Here is a 15,601-nt window from a genome sequence, read left to right as displayed (position 1 = left end):
TCATGTGCGGTTCGTAATAAAACATCGGTTTCTGTTAAGTACTGTTTCCGAGAGTGTCTTTTGGAGGGGATTCTGTCTGAAGGGGGGGAAGGGGTTTGTTACTTGGACAGGACAGTCACCTGTAGCAGGCTACAGAGGCGGGGGCAGGTCCAGCATCAGGACACATACACAGCACAGTCACCAGTTACCCTGGTCAGTCTGGGAGGCGGTTTTCTTGTTCTGGGGTGCGAGGGGGTTGATCTGTGACTTTGTGTCGGGGGAGGGCAGTTAGAGATCCTATGCCGCGGTCCTTATCCTGGATCACAGAGCCACGCAGCAGGGGATCTGTTACCCTCCGCCCCCTGCCAGAAAGTCACTTGGCCGACACATACATCCAGTCCCGCCCAGGACTGCTGGCAGGCTGCGTTGAAACAACCAATGCAGCACTGCGGAGCCTGTCATTCCCGGACTTTAGAAGCATCATTTGCATCAAAACAGTAAGCCCGCCCCCCGCCACAGTCTGCGTCCCCGGTTTAAAACATTCCCGCAAAAACAGTAAAAAAGAGAACCTTGTTCATTAACAGAACAGAACAGATTTTATTTGTTGGGAAGGTGGGGAAGGGGGTATGTAACTTGGAAGGATAGTCAACAGTAACTGGGTAAAGAAACGGGGGCAGGTTCAGCATCTGTGTCCACAAAGTAAAAAGTCACTGGAGACCCTGTTCAGTCAGGAACCTGGCTTTCAAAGCCTCCCTGATGCACAGTGCGTCCCGCTGTGATCTTCTAATCGCCCTGCTGTCTTGCTGGACGTAATCAGAAGCCAGGCTATTTGCCTCAACCTCCCACCCCGACATATAGGTCTCCCCCTTGCTCTCACACAAATTGTGGAGCACACAGCAAGCAGCTATCACAATGGGGATATTGGTCTCGCTGAGATCACAGCGAGTGAGTAGGCTTCTCCATCTGCCCTTGAGACGGCCAAAAGCACACTCCACCACCATTCTGCACTTGCTGAGCCGGTAGTTGAATAGTTCTTTCCCTGAGTCCAGTGCGCCAGTGTAGGGCTTCATGAGCCAGGGCATTAGCGGGTATGCAGGGTCCCCGAGGATGACTGTAGGCATCTCCACATCCCCAACAGTTACTTTGTGGTCCGGGAAGTAAATACCTTCCTGCAGCCGTCTACACAGACCAGAGTTCCTGAACACCCTAGCGTCATGAACCTTGCCAGGCCATCCAACGTAGATATTGGTAAAACGTCCCCGATGGTCCACCAGTGCTTGCAGCACCATGGAAAAGTAGCCCTTCCGGTTGATGTACTGGCTAGCCTGGTGGTCCGGTGCCAGGATAGGGATGTGAGTCCCATCTATAGCCCCACCGCAGTTTGGGAATCCCATCTCGGCAAAGCCATCTCTGATGAGCTCCACGTTTCCCAGGGTCACTACCTTAGATAGCAGTAGCTTGACGATTGCCCTGGCTACTTGCATAACAGCAACCCCCACGGTAGACTTGCCCACGCCAAACTGGTTAGCGACGGACCGGTAGCTGTCTGGCGTTGCGAGCTTCCAGAGGGCTATGGCCACTCGCTTCTGGACAGTCAGGGCTGCCCGCATCCGGGTGTCCTTTCGCTTCAGGGCAGGGGACAGCAACTCACACAGTTCGAGGAAAGTCCCCTTCCGCATGCGAAAGTTGCGCAGCCACTGGGATTCATCCCAGACCTGCAGCACTATGCGGTCCCACCATTCCGTGCTGGTTTCACGGGCCCAGAATCGCCGTTCAACAGTATCAACAAGACCCAGTGACAGCGAGATGTCCTGGGCGCTGGGTCTCATGTTCTCAGAGAGGTCGGAGCTAGTGTCCGACTTCATGCCGTCACGGTAGTGCCGTAGCCTCCTCTCATGATTGATCTGCAGCTGCCTCTGGTACAGGTGGAGGAGAAGCTGCGAGGCGTTGAGAACTGCCACAACTGCAGCGATGGTCGCAGCGGGATCCATGCTCGCACTGCTGTGGCGTCCGCGCTGTCAGTAATCAGAAAAGCGCGCGAACTGATTTCCCGCCGGCGCTTTCAGGGAGGGAGGGAGGGAGGGCTTGAGTGACGGACGGATGACGACAGGCGCCCAAAAGCACCCTCGACACATTTTTTTACCCAGAAGGCATTTGGGGCTCGACCCAGAATTCCAATGGGCAGGGGGGACTGCGGGAACTGTGGGATAGCTGCCCACAGTGCACCGCTTCCAATGTCGACGCTTGCCCTGTTAGTGTGGACTCACAAAGTCTCACAAAGTCGAATTACTGTCCTTAGTGTGGACACACACGTTCGACTTAGTAATATCGATTCCACATAGTCGAATTAACTAAAATCGAAGTACTCTCGTAGTGTAGACAAGGCCTTAGAAATCATTTATGGTTCCACATATTGGCTGTTCCTATGAAATCCACTTCTGCAAATATTTGGAGCCTCACACTTTGGTGCATTTTTCTAACATTTTGGAAATTAATATGCTATGCTGGCTCATTACCCTTCTTTAAAACTGAAGTAACTAAATTTCCTCTAATTCTATCCAAATTTTCTTTCTGAGGCTCGGTTTGTTCAGCAGCACATGCACACCAAGTTTAAAGTATTTAAAAAGCCATTTGTAGTTATCCAAGCACAAACATTAAATAATCTGGATTTGTCTAAAACTGAAAAAGCAAGAATTTTCCACCTAGAAATTTTTTCCAATTGCTATAAAAATTTCCACCCAAATATTACTTCTAGTCTGAAAGAAGATGTGAAAACCCTTCATGAAATCCATAAAGAAATGTTCTGAGAAATATATGGAAATAGGGGTTGGAAGTGGAAGTGGAAGTGTCAGCTCAGCTATAACCATAGCACTGCAGTAGCAATTCTGTGGCTAAGTATATTTTAATACTTTAATAGTGATCCAAACAATAGTAATTCTTTATAAAGTGTACTTGGAGCTGCTGTGTGAGACTTACCATCTGTGACTGGGGTCCCAGTGGGGGCCAGCTGTGGTCACTCAATTAGGGTGAACTGCAAAGAATGGGGCAGACAATCCCCATAAAGCTGGTGGTTATTCCAATACTTAGGCCTGGTCTACACTAGGAGTTTATGTCGAATTTAGCAGCGTTACATCGAATTAACTCTGCACCCGTCCACACAACGAAGCTATTTAGTTCGACATAGAGGTCTCTTAAATTCGACTTCTGTACTCCTCCCCAACGAGGGGAGTAGCGCTAAATTCGACATGGCCATGTCGAATTAGGCTAGGTGTGGATGGAAATCGACGGTAATAGCTCCGGGAGCTATCCCACAGTGCACCACTCTGTTGACGCTCTGGACAGCAGTCCGAGCTCGGATGCTCTGACCAGCCACACAGGAAAAGCCCCGGGAAAATTTGAATTCCTTTTCCTGTCTGGGCAGTTTGAATCTCATTTCCTGTTTGGACATCGTGGCGAGCTCAGCAGCACTGGCAACGAAGCAGAGCTCTCCAGCAGAGATGACCATGCAATCCCAGAATAGAAAGAGGGCCCCAGCATGGACTGATCGGGAAGTCTTGGATCTGATCGCTGTGTGGGGCGATGAGTCCGTGCTTTCGGAGCTACGCTCTCAAAGACGGAACGCAAAGATCTACGAGAAGATCTCAAAAGCCATGACAGAGAGAGGATACAGCCGGGATGCAACGCAGTGCCGTGTGAAAATCAAGGAGCTGAGACAAGGCTACCAGAAGACCAAAGAGGCAAACGGACGCTCCGGATCCCAGCCCCAGACATGCCGTTTCTACGAGGCACTGCATTCCATTCTAGGTGCGGCCGCCACCACTACCCCACCACTGACCGTGGACTCTGAGGATGGGATATTGTCGACGGCCGGTTCCTCGGAGATGTTAGCGGACGGGGAAGATGAGGAAGGAGATGAGGAGGACGAGGCAGTCGACAGCGCTTACAACGCTGATTTCCCCGACAGCCAGGATCTCTTCATCACCCTCACAGAGATCCCCTACCAACCATCCCCAGCGTTAACCTGGAGCCAGAATCAGGGGAAGGATCAGTTGGTAAGTGTTTAAAACATGTAAACATTTATTTTGAACAGAACAGGAATATTAACAATATTAACAATGGGTTTTTCATGATTAGTTTGCTCTAGGCGCTTCACGTTTTAGTCCTTGGCAGTGCAACTACTGCAAAAGAATCTAACAATGTCCGGTTTATCATGATTAGTTTGCCCTAGGTGCTCTACTTTTTAGTCCTTGCCAGTGCAGCTACTGGAAAAGAAGGTCTATATGTCCGGGGATAGAGCTGAAATCCTCATGGGACATCTCCACGAAGCTCTCCTGGAGGTAATTGGAAAGCCTTTGCATGAGGTTCCTGGGGAGAGCGGCATTATTGTGTCCTCCGTGGTAGGAAACTTTTCCACGCCAGGCTATCATCAAGTACTCTGGGATCATTGCCTTGCAGAGCATGGCGGCATACGGCCCTGGTTTTTGCTGGCTTTCACGCAGCATGCGTTCTTTCTCTGTCCCAGAAATCCTCAGCAGAGTGATGTCGCTCATGGTGACCTGCTTAGAATTAGGGGAATGTTACTGTTGGGACTGCTTGCCTGTTCCTTTACAGAACTGTAACCGGCGGTTTACAGCCACGCGGTGGAGGCGGGAGAGGGGCAGCATACAGGGATCTTTCCTGGGGACAGCCGCGAGGGGGTGGGACGGGGCAGAGTTCATGCTTGCCGGATTGCCGGCAGCAGGAACTGGCCAACGCTAGGAGCATTGCTTTGAACGTGAAAGGAGGGCACTGCTATAATTTAAGTTTTAAGCAGCCAAAAGTCTACGGCTTACCATGTCAGCCTGCTACCCGAATTCCGCTGTCCTGCCCCGCTTGTCTGATCTCCAGTGCAAGACCCCAGGCACTGAATGCGAAGGCCAAAAATTCGACCTTGTCCTGAGTGCGCATGTGATAGGTGCTGTGCATGGTCTTGTTCACAGAGAAAGACTATGTTCATTGTTCACAAAAAATTATCTTTGTGAGGAATTCATTCCCTTTTTCCCATCCCACAGCTGCGACTGTCTCCCGACCTACCCTGGCATCCCCCTCCCAGAGGCTGGCGCAGATTAGGCGGAGAAAGAAAAGGACACGGGACGACATGTTCTCAGAACTTATGGGCTGCTCCCGAGCCGAGGCGGCCCAGCAGACCCAGTGGAGGGAGAACATGTCGCAAATCCATCGATCACACATTGAACGGGAGGAGAGGTGGCGTCAGGAAGACCAGCAGGCGACTCAAATGCTGCTTGGACTAATGAGGGAGCAAACGGACACGCTCCGGCGCCTTGTGGATGTTCTGCAGGACCGGAGGCAGGAGGACAGAGCCCCGCTGCAGTCTATCTGTAACCGCCCTCCCCCGCCACAAAGTCCCATACCCCCCTCACCCAAAGTCCCAAGAAGGAGGGGTGGTAGGGGCCGTGAAAACTGTCACTCCACCCCTGCAGACTGCTCAAGTAACAGAAGGCTCTCATTCCCCAAAATTTGATAAGTCCTTTCCTTCCCGCCTCACCCAAGCCCCCGGCCCAGTTTCATCCCCTAACTGTTTAGTTGCTAATAAAAAATATGTTTCTGTTAATTACTGTTTCCATCATGTTCTTTTAGAGGACAGTGTGTTTGAAGGGAGGGAAGGGGGTTGGTAATTGGACAGGACAGTCACCTTTACCAGGGTACAAACAGGGGGGCATGTTCAGCAGCAGGTCACACACACATTGCAGTCACTAGGCACCCTGGTCAGTCTGGGAGGTGGTTTTCATGTTCTGTGTGTGGGGGGGCTATGTGAGTTTGTGGCGGGGGAGGGCGGTTAGAGATCTTATGCAGCAGTCCTTATCCTGGATCACAGAGCCACGCAACAGCGTCCTCCCCCGCCACAAAGTCACATAGCCCCCACACACAGAGTCCTGAAAAGGAGGGGGTGGCAGGCTCCGTTGAAACAACCAGTCCACCACTGCTGACCGCTCTAGGAGCAGGAGCCTGTCATTCCTCGAGTTTATAAGCGTTCTTTCCATCACTACGCCCGCTCCCCACCACAGTCTGCGTCCCAGTTTCAACCCTTTACCGCGAAACCCATAATAAAGAAAACGGTGTTCATTAACAAAGTTCCATTTTTTTTATTTTTAAACGTGTGTTGGAAGTGGGGGGACGGGGTGAACGGGGTATGTAGCTGCAGAGGATAGTCAACATAAACTGTGTAAAGAAACGGGGGCAGGTTCAGCTTCTCTTTAAACAAACTTAATAGTCACAGGTTACCCTGCTCACTGAGGAACCTAGCTTTCAAAGCCTCCCAGATGCACAGCGCGTCCCGCTGGGCTCTTCTAATCGCACGGCTGTCTGGCTGGGCGTAATCAGCAGCCAGGCTATTTGCCTCAACCTCCCACCCCGCCATAAAGGTCTCCCCCTTGCTGTCACAGAGATTGTGGAGCACACAGCAAGCTGCAATAACAATGGGGATATTGGTTTCGCTGAGATCAGAGCGAGTCAGTAAGCTTCTCCATCTCCCCTTGAGACGTCCAAAAGCACACTCCACCACCATTCTGCACTTGCTGAGACGGTAGTTGAAGAGTTCTTTTTCAGTGTCCAGGGCGCCTGTATAGGGCTTCATGAGCCAGGGCATTAGCGGGTAGGCTGGGTCCCCGAGGATCACTATAGGCATCTCCACATCCCCAACAGTTATTTTGTGGTCCGGGAAGTAAATACCTTCCTGCAGCCGTCTAAACAGACCAGAGTTCCTGAAAACACGAGCGTCATGAACCTTGCCCGGCCATCCGACGTTGATGTTTGTAAAACGTCCCCTATGGTCCACCAGTGCTTGCAGCACCATTGAAAAGTAGCCCTTTCAGTTAATGTACTGGCTGGCCTGGTGGTCCGGTCCCAGGATAGGGATGTGAGTTCCATCTATAGCCCCACCGCAGTTTGGGAATCCCATCGCGGCGAAGCCATCTATGATGACCTGCATGTTTCCAAGGGTCACTACCTTTGACAGCAGTAGCTCAACGATTGCGTTGGCTACTTGCATCACAGCAACCCCCACGGTAGATTTGCCCACGCCAAAGTGGTTCGCGACTGACTGGTAGCTGTCTGGCGTTGCAAGCTTCCAGAGGGCTATGGCCACTCGCTTCTGGACAGTCAGGGCTGCTCGCATCCGGGTGTCCTTGCGCTTCAGGGCAGGGGACAGCAGCTCACAAAGTTCCAGGAAAGTTCCCTTCCACATCCGAAAGTTTCGCAGCCACTGTGATTCATCCCAGACCTGCAGCACTATGCGGTCCCACAGGTCCGTGCTTGTTTCCCGGGCCCAGAATCGTCGTTCCACAGCATCAACATGACCCATTACCACCATGATGTTTACGGCATGGGGTCCCGTGCTTTGCGAGAGGTCTGTGCCACTCTCAGACTTCATGTCCTCACCGCGATGCCGTAGCCTCCTCGCCCGATTTCTCAGCATCTGCCTCTGGAAAAGGTGTACGATAAGGTGCGAGGTGTTGACAACGGCCATAACTGCAGCGATGGTCGCAGCGGGCTCCATGCTCGCAGTGCTGTGGCGTCCGCGCTGTCACTCACCAGAAAAGCGCGCGAAATGATTGCCCGCCGGCGCTTTCAGGGAGGGAGGGCGGGAGTGACGGTTGGATGACGACAGTTACCCAAAACCACCCTCGACACATTTTTTCCCCCAGCAGGCATTGGGGGCTCGACCCAGAATTCCAATGGGCAGCGGGGACTGTGGGAACTGTGGGATAGCTGCCCACAGTGCACCGCTTCCAATGTTGACGCTTGCCCCGTTACTGTGGACTCACAAAGTCGAATTACTGCCCTTAGTGTGGATACACACGTTCGACTTTGTAATATCGATTCCACATATTCGATTTAAGTAAAATCGAACTACTCTCGTAGTGTAGACATACCCTTAGATTTACCAAGCCTGCACAAAACAGCTTCTTTATTACCTCACTGGTTACTCAGAAGTCCAAACAACACAGTTCCTTTAAAGTGATCCAGCCTCAGGCCTCCATCCAGATACCTAAGTCAAATATGATGATTTCTGGAAATCTTATTTCATCATATAAAAGAAAAGGTTCTACTAATCCCAAAGAATCAGACACATTACCTCCCAGGTTAATGAATGTTTCAGATCTTACCCAAATACAGGCTACAGCCAATTCTTATTAACTAAACTAAAATTTATTAAAAAACAACACAGAGAGAGTATGGGTGAAAGATAATATACATACAGACATGAGTTCAATTTATTGAGGTTCAGATTCATAGCCGAGACGGTGAGCTTTGTAGTTGCAAAGAGTTCTTTCAGAAATAGTTCATAGGTAATAGTCCAGTGTCCAAATGTCGTATTCAGGGCTTATCAGCATAACTGGGACCTCAGTCTTGCGACTCAAACTTCCCCTGATGAAGCCTAAGCAGATCTGAGATGACAGAATCAGAACCCAAGGATCTTGTATACAATTTCATGTCTTTTGACAAGTTGGGAGTTCAAAAGGTAATTAGCATGACTTTGAAGGAGGTCCATCACCGGTACTTAGCTATAGAATTAACATAAGGCAATTTGCTTGTTCCTCCACCATTAGCAGATTATTTGCTATACATTTCAAAGAGAGATGAATACAGAGATTTACAATTCATTTAAATGATAGGATGTTCTTTTGACCTCTGAATTATCAGAATACAGCATAGACAGGGACTGTTGATTACATTGTCGGAGGACCCTACTCATACATATGTAAATACACAAAACCACAAATATTATCTCCCCACATGTCTTTTGAGGGTTGTTTATTTTGCAGGATGTTTAACCTTTTCTAGCCATGCCTCACACCATCTTTTTAGGGAAGGCAAATATTTGCATGTAAATAGGTTGACGGCAGATTAATATGACCACTGCACTGTTTTTAATCATCTGAGAACCCTTCATAAATAACAGCCACTTCAGTGTGATGTACTGTATTTTCAGTGAGCCCTATACACTACACCCTATACAGTGAAACTACAACTGGTCTTGAACAGGCTGATTTTAGCTTTTAAATGTATTTTTCCCAGAGTTGTTCAATGTTACCCTTTTTCCACAGTGAAAGAAAGTATTTTAAATGTAATGGGTTTACCGTCTCTCCAGTCTTCCTTGTCACCCCCCCAAGCTGTCTCCTCAGTAGAGCTAGGCAAAAAAATTTCAGCAAAAAATGCATTTTTCAGGGTCTGAAACTATTTGCTTAATTGGGGGAATAGCATCAGTTAGGGGGGAAATTTCAAAGGGTCAAAATGTTTCAATTTGACTTTTACTTTGAATAACATTTCAATTTGGAATCTGGCCAGTTTAAAACAAAACACACACAAAAGGTGAAAAACACCCCAAAAGGCCGAAATCAAAACAAAAAACTTGGGGAAAAAAAAAATTGATTGGACTGAAATGTTTTGGTCGACTCGAAATGAATATAAAAACTGAAAAAATGTCCTTTCGGGTCAACTCAAAACATTTCAGTTTTTTCAAAATCAAATTTTTACAAGTCTTCTGATTCAGTGAAAAAAATTGTTGGTTCAAATCAAACTGGAATTTTTTTCAGTTTTTCTTGTTTGGCTCCTGAACCGAAAAATCTAGTATTTGCTCAGCTCTAATCATTTAATCTTTGGGAGGTGGGAGAGAATTTCTTTTTTGTGGCTTTAAAATGTGGTAATCTTGATTCTGATAAGCTGCTTTTTAAGGTTTTAACTTTGACCCAGCTTGCAATGAGATGGATGGTAGGATGGGTATCCCCTTTTTCCAGCTGGCTCAGAAATAATATTAATAGATGAGAATACAGTGAAATAGGAAGTAATCTGAGTTCCGAGCAATTGTTTAACAAATATGAGTCAGTTCTGTAATTTGTAGCTCTTTATTTTTGTAAAGATCCTGCTTGATCTAAATAAAAATCGGGGAGGGGGGGAAGGTGTTCACACTAGTGCTACACTGATTCTTAACTTCTCTGCTCCTCGCTCCTTCCCCTCAATTCCTACAAGTTCTTTTACATCTTTTTTTTCTTCTCCCCTTCACAGTGGTAGTCGCTCTTCTAAAACCTTTAAACCAAAGAAAAACATTCCGGAGGGGTCTCACCAGTATGAGCTGTTAAAACATGCAGAAGCCACGCTTGGAAGCGGTAATCTCCGGATGGCCGTTATGCTGCCAGAGGGTGAAGATTTAAATGAATGGGTTGCAGTTAATAGTAAGTTGACTGACCTTTTTTACATGAGGTGGGCAGTGATGTGTCTGATAATGGATAAGGACAACTGCATAGCTGTCTCTTGTACAGTGTGTGGTTCTTAATGCACTGGTCAGTCTGTGTTGTACTGTAATTGAAAGAGCAGAACCGTGGTGTCTGTTAGAATTCACAGCAGCTAAGTGGCTCAAGCTAAAAACCCCTCTGATGCATGTGGTGAAATTATGGGGTTTTCCAAAACGAATTGCTTCTCTTTGTGGTTAAAATCTAAATGCTCATTCACAAATCAGATGAGCAGTGAAGGGGAAACACCAACACTGTTTCTAGCAAATAACTAAGTATCATCCTAGGATGATTTACTCCTTCAGATTCCAGCTAGAGCTGTGTTTCTCAACTGTACATGCTTCTCCACATTGAGTTTCAAACATTTGCTTGGATGAATACTACTCAGGATCAAGTCTAAAACGGATGTGAAGATTATAAATGTGTATATATAGAATGTCTTTCGTCTGCCCTCACCAAATTCTAAGCTTTTTCTTTACATTTCCAAAGCTAATATCTTCCTTTTGTTCCTGCCAAGATGTTAGTCTATGTTCTGGTAACTTCCTGACTTGGTTACTATAACTTTGTCCTTGCTGTTTCTCCTATCACTTTCTTCCCATCCAGTCTATGCAAAAGAGATGCCCAAATTATCATCCTTTCTGCCTGCTCTAACCATGTTTCCCCTTCTTCTTTCTCCCCCTCTGAATATTTACACTGGCTTCCTCTCTTCTGTAGTAAGTTCAAGGTTCTCCTCACTTACAAAGCTCTCTTGAATACCATCCCTGCCTACAACTCCCATCCTTTATATTTTGCACATGCCTCTCCTGATCACTCATTTTATCTCCTTTGTACTGCCTTTCCTGGTGCCCCATCATCTTGGAACAAACACTCAGGGAGCCAGCCCCCTCCATCAAAAATTCCTACAGCCCTACATTTCATGGAGAGTTTTGGCTGTAATAATCGGATGCCCCATGTAATGTTGATATTCTACCTGTTTTGCATTTAGACTGTAGACTCTTCAGGGCAGGAACTTGGTGGTTTGGTGTGCTTCCCCTGTTGCACAATGTTGTATACATGGGTGTGCAGTATAAATAGTACTTTGGACGAATGTATATTTTAAACAGTGTGTTTCCTTTCCACATTTTATGCTGCTTGGACAGTAAAGCAATACTGCCCAGCTTGACCTTCTAGCTCCTATGCATCCGCACGATGCTACGGTATGAGTTTCCAACATTACAAGGGAATATTTAAATCATCGAAATAGGTCGTTTACAAAATTTAGCATGAATAGATTTTTTTTAAACTGTCTAAAAAGCAAACTAATTTTGGTGACTAAACATTACCAAGGATGCTTCATATACCAGTTATACTACTCCTGCTTTCAGTTGCTCTCCAGTTTGCCACCATCAAAGCCTATTAAAGGTGGCCTGTAAAGGACAAACATTGGGTTTGTTACCTGTTTAGGATATGTAAAGAAGGCCTAATATTGTGTGCCCTCCCTAGTAGAAGGGTATGTTCTCCTCATGCTGCAGGCACAACTGTACAAGTAAAGCAGTGTGCCTCAGTCTGAGGGAGCAGAGAGGGCAACGTTTCAAAACTGCTGGGCAAAGAACAATGGAGGAGAAAAATAGAATTTAGGAATTGCCCTGCCAGATTAGACTGGTGCTATGTCTCATCTGATGTCATGTCTCGTGACCGTGTCCAATATTTGGTAATTCAGAGGAAAATGGTAGGATCCCTGAATTGGGTAATTACGGAGTTATTTGCCCATATAAGTTTCTTCCTTATCCCGAACAGTGGGTGGGATGGTTGGCTGATGCATGAGGGTTTATGTATCGTTTAACGTAATTGTGGATTTTCTTCTTATCCATATAAATGCCTAACCCTTTTTGAATCTTGCCAGAACTTGACCTCTATGATGGTTTGTGCCAATGGGTTACATATGTGTGTCAAATAGTTGATCCATTTTACGAAATAGTTTTATTGTGGGAACTTTCAATGAAGTTGAAAGGCAAAAAAACTAAAATATTTTTAAATTATTGGGTTTAACGTCCTACATGTGCAATAAACATATGAGCTTAAAAACCCCTTATGAGAAGCCTGCTATTCTCCTTTTTTCAGAGAAGGAAGAAATTGAGGTACAAAATTTTAAATGTCTTCCCCAAAGACACAGTGACAGATGTGGAAATAAAACCCACAAACCTTGGTTCTTTACTTGTTTTAATCAGCAGATAACACACACTTCCATAACTGGAGAAACTGCTTTTAAAAAAAAACACTACAACCTTCAGCTCTGTGACTGAAAAGGGGAAATTAACAGGCTAAGGCACTGCATAACATACGTCAAAAACGGGTGGCCCACATTGTGCTTGTTTGTCACACACTGATGAATTTGGAGGTTGGGAGATATGCTTCACGCCCTTTTGAAACTCAGAATGTGGGCTTCAAAGCAATAACAGTCATACTTTCAAAGCCTGTGTGGATTTGGGCATGTCTGCATTTAAGGAGACATCGGGGTTAGTGGGGTTTTGGGGGAGTGAGGATTGGAAACCTAATTAACAGCTCTTGAAGACTGGAAAGTTCAAAATTGGCTGCAATATACAAAATCTGCTTGCAGTTCTTTTGATATTAAAATTTCCTATTAAGATTTTAATAATTTATGGTGTGGTTTTTCCCCCCAAGAAGTGTTAACAACCCTCCCTTTCCATGACTACCTCCCTCTTCCCCTTCCCCCTCCCTCCCTGAATGATGTCTTGCCATTTGCTGCTACTGATTCTCCAAAGAATGTGCACTAAACACATGATCCACCAGTCTTGAGCTGATTTGCTCCTGGGTGATTGTGCTTGCACAATGCAGTTTACAGCCTGTGTTTACTACATCAACTGAAAAGTGGGATGAACTAAAATAACTGGCAGGAATTTGCTGGGCATGCTCTGCATATAGTCTATGAAGTAACTTTCCTTAAGTGTCATTTATGGAGCCTAAAGGATCTCTCCTGTCCTCTCCCCTACCTCAGATACTTACCTTGACAATCCTTGAGTTCTGGGTGTGGATCCCTTTTCCATGAGGGGATTGCCCAAAAGAACTCCCTTAAGTTCAGACCTTTCACTGGGGGTTTGTTACTGAGCAGTGCAAGTTATTTTCTTAGTGCCCTGCCCCAAGCTCAACCCCCGCCTTGGATAACAGGTTCAGTGAGACTGAAATGGCTGAGCATGATGTTTCATGTAAAGACTGCAAAACCCACAGTGCTCCCTAGCGGTCTGCAGATTGTACTTGTGGGAGTGATGCATTTTGTAACTGATAGCTCTGTAAATGTCACCTTCTAATGAAGGCTATCAATACAAAAATGTCTATCTGAATGCTCCAAAGATGAGTCACTAGGATATTCAGCTACCTGTGCATTGGGAGCGAAGAGCCTTATTCTTAGCTGAACACTCATTCAAATGACATTTAAAGACATGATTTGTTTGTCAAGCTCACTGAATGAGGGCATTAATTGAGTATTTTGGGGATCCATCTCAGCATGACACAGGCATAGAAGTGGCCCTAATTTAGTTTCACACACCTTGCCCAACTAAGATAAGTAGTGGAAGGTCTTAAGTCTCTTAGGGCTTGTCTACACTGCCACTTACAGCACTGAAACTTTCCTCGCTCAGGGGATGAAAAAACACACCCCTGAACGATGCAAGTTTCAGCGCTGTAAAGTGGCAGTGTAGACAGTGCTATAGCTCTGGGAGCCACGTTCCCAGTGCTGGGAGCTATTCCCCTCGCGGAGGTGGTTTTTTTACAGCGCTGGGAGAGCTCTCTCTGGAGCTGCTGCAGCAACACTTTAATGTCGGCTGTGTAGACATACCCTAAGGGTACGTCTACACAGCAAGCAGCAACCCATTGCAGAGCCCAGGTCTGCAGACTCAGGCTTGCACTAAAGCTCTAAAAATAGCTGCATAGATGTTTGGGCTTGGGCTCTGAGGCCCACCCCCGTACCTAGGCATCAGAGCCTGAGCTCCAGCCGTAGCTCAAATGTCTACACTGCTATTTTTAGTGCCAAAGTGCAAACCCCACAAGGCTGATTCTGTAGAGCCAGACTCTGAGACATGCTGCCATGGGCTGCTGTTTGCTGTGTAGAAGTACCCGCAGTGCTTTTGTTGAGTCTGCAGACAGACGGAAACAAAACTAATTGTGCATCTGTTCACATTGTCAAAACTAGCCATGCAGCCAAAAGGGCTAGAAACTTCATTTAGCAGTGACACCATGAAATACAGTAACTCCTCACTTAAAGTCCTCCCGCTTAACGTTGTTTCGAAGTTACGTCGCTGCTCCATTAGGGAACATACTTGTTTAAAGTTGTGCAATGCTCCCTTATAACGTTGTTTGGCTGACTTTATAAGGGAGCATTGCACAAGTTCCTCTGCCTCCTCCCCCTCCCTTCCTCCCTCCCTCCCTCCCAGCGCTTCCCCCGCCGCCAAACAGCTGTTTGGCGGCGCTTAGGACTTTCTGGGAGGGAGGGAGCGAGCGAGTGGGGAAGCTTTGAAGGGGAAAGCGCTGCTTTTCTCCGGCCGCTGGCTGCGCGGCTGCCCCTGCTCCTCCTGAGTCCTCCTGCCTGTGCTTGCAGGGCCGCATTCTGAAAGGGGCTTTAGAGCTGCAGGCCAGGGCCCCGGGGCCCCCTTAGCCCAGGGCCCTGCAGCCCCTAAAGCCCCTGCATTCCGGGTGGCCCTGCCTGCCAGGGGAGGGGGGGGGGCAGCTCCCAGAATCGCAGCTCCCAGAATCGCGGCCATGGGGGCGGTGCCACGCTGCACAGAGCCACCTGCACACCCCCTGCACCAAACAGGAGCTGCCCCAGGTAAGTGCTCTGCACCTCCTGCCTGAGCCTCCTCCTGCACCCACTCCATGAGCGCCCTCCCGCACCCTAACTCCCTCCCAGACCCCGCACCCCACCCTGAGCACCCTCCCGCACCTTAACTTCCTCCCAGACCCTGCACCCCCAGCCCTGAGCCCCAGGGGTAAGCCAGGGGCACCTCCCCACTACTGTACAGTATATAATGCCTTTTGTCTGCCCCCAAAAAATTTCCTTGGAACCTAACCCCCTGCATTTACATTAAATCTTATGGGAAAATTGGATTCGTTTAACATCGTTTCACTTAAAGTTGCATTTTTCAGGAACATAACTACAATGTTAAGTGAGGAGTTACTGTAATAGATTTTGTAAATTGCAGCTGAATCTGTCTAAATTTCACATCAATTTTGTTTGTTTGTTTTTGTATGTAAAATATCATAGATCATCTTTTCTTGTGGATTTGTCTTACTTGAGCTCGCCAGCAGAGACTGTTACAGTAGCTGGATTCTTCCTGGGTGGA

At 47.3% G+C, this 15,601-nt stretch overlaps 1 protein-coding gene across 1 annotated transcript in view; it reads left to right on the top strand.

Moving 5' to 3' along the window:
* MOB1B (MOB kinase activator 1B) overlaps positions 1 to 15,601 on the top strand; it is a 75,257-nt gene that overhangs the window by 43,079 nt on the left and 16,577 nt on the right. The window contains exon 2 of the mRNA XM_065404993.1: positions 10,045 to 10,211. Within this exon, the coding sequence (XP_065261065.1) occupies positions 10,045 to 10,211 (167 nt within the window). The remainder of the gene's footprint in view (positions 1 to 10,044; positions 10,212 to 15,601) is intronic.

The sequence above is a fragment of the Emys orbicularis genome, chromosome 5, assembly GCF_028017835.1.
Source record: "Emys orbicularis isolate rEmyOrb1 chromosome 5, rEmyOrb1.hap1, whole genome shotgun sequence".
Classification (NCBI taxonomy): Eukaryota; Metazoa; Chordata; order Testudines; family Emydidae; genus Emys; species Emys orbicularis.
The sequence above is the reverse complement of the archived record's forward strand: the minus strand, read 5'-3'. Positions and strand labels throughout refer to the sequence as shown.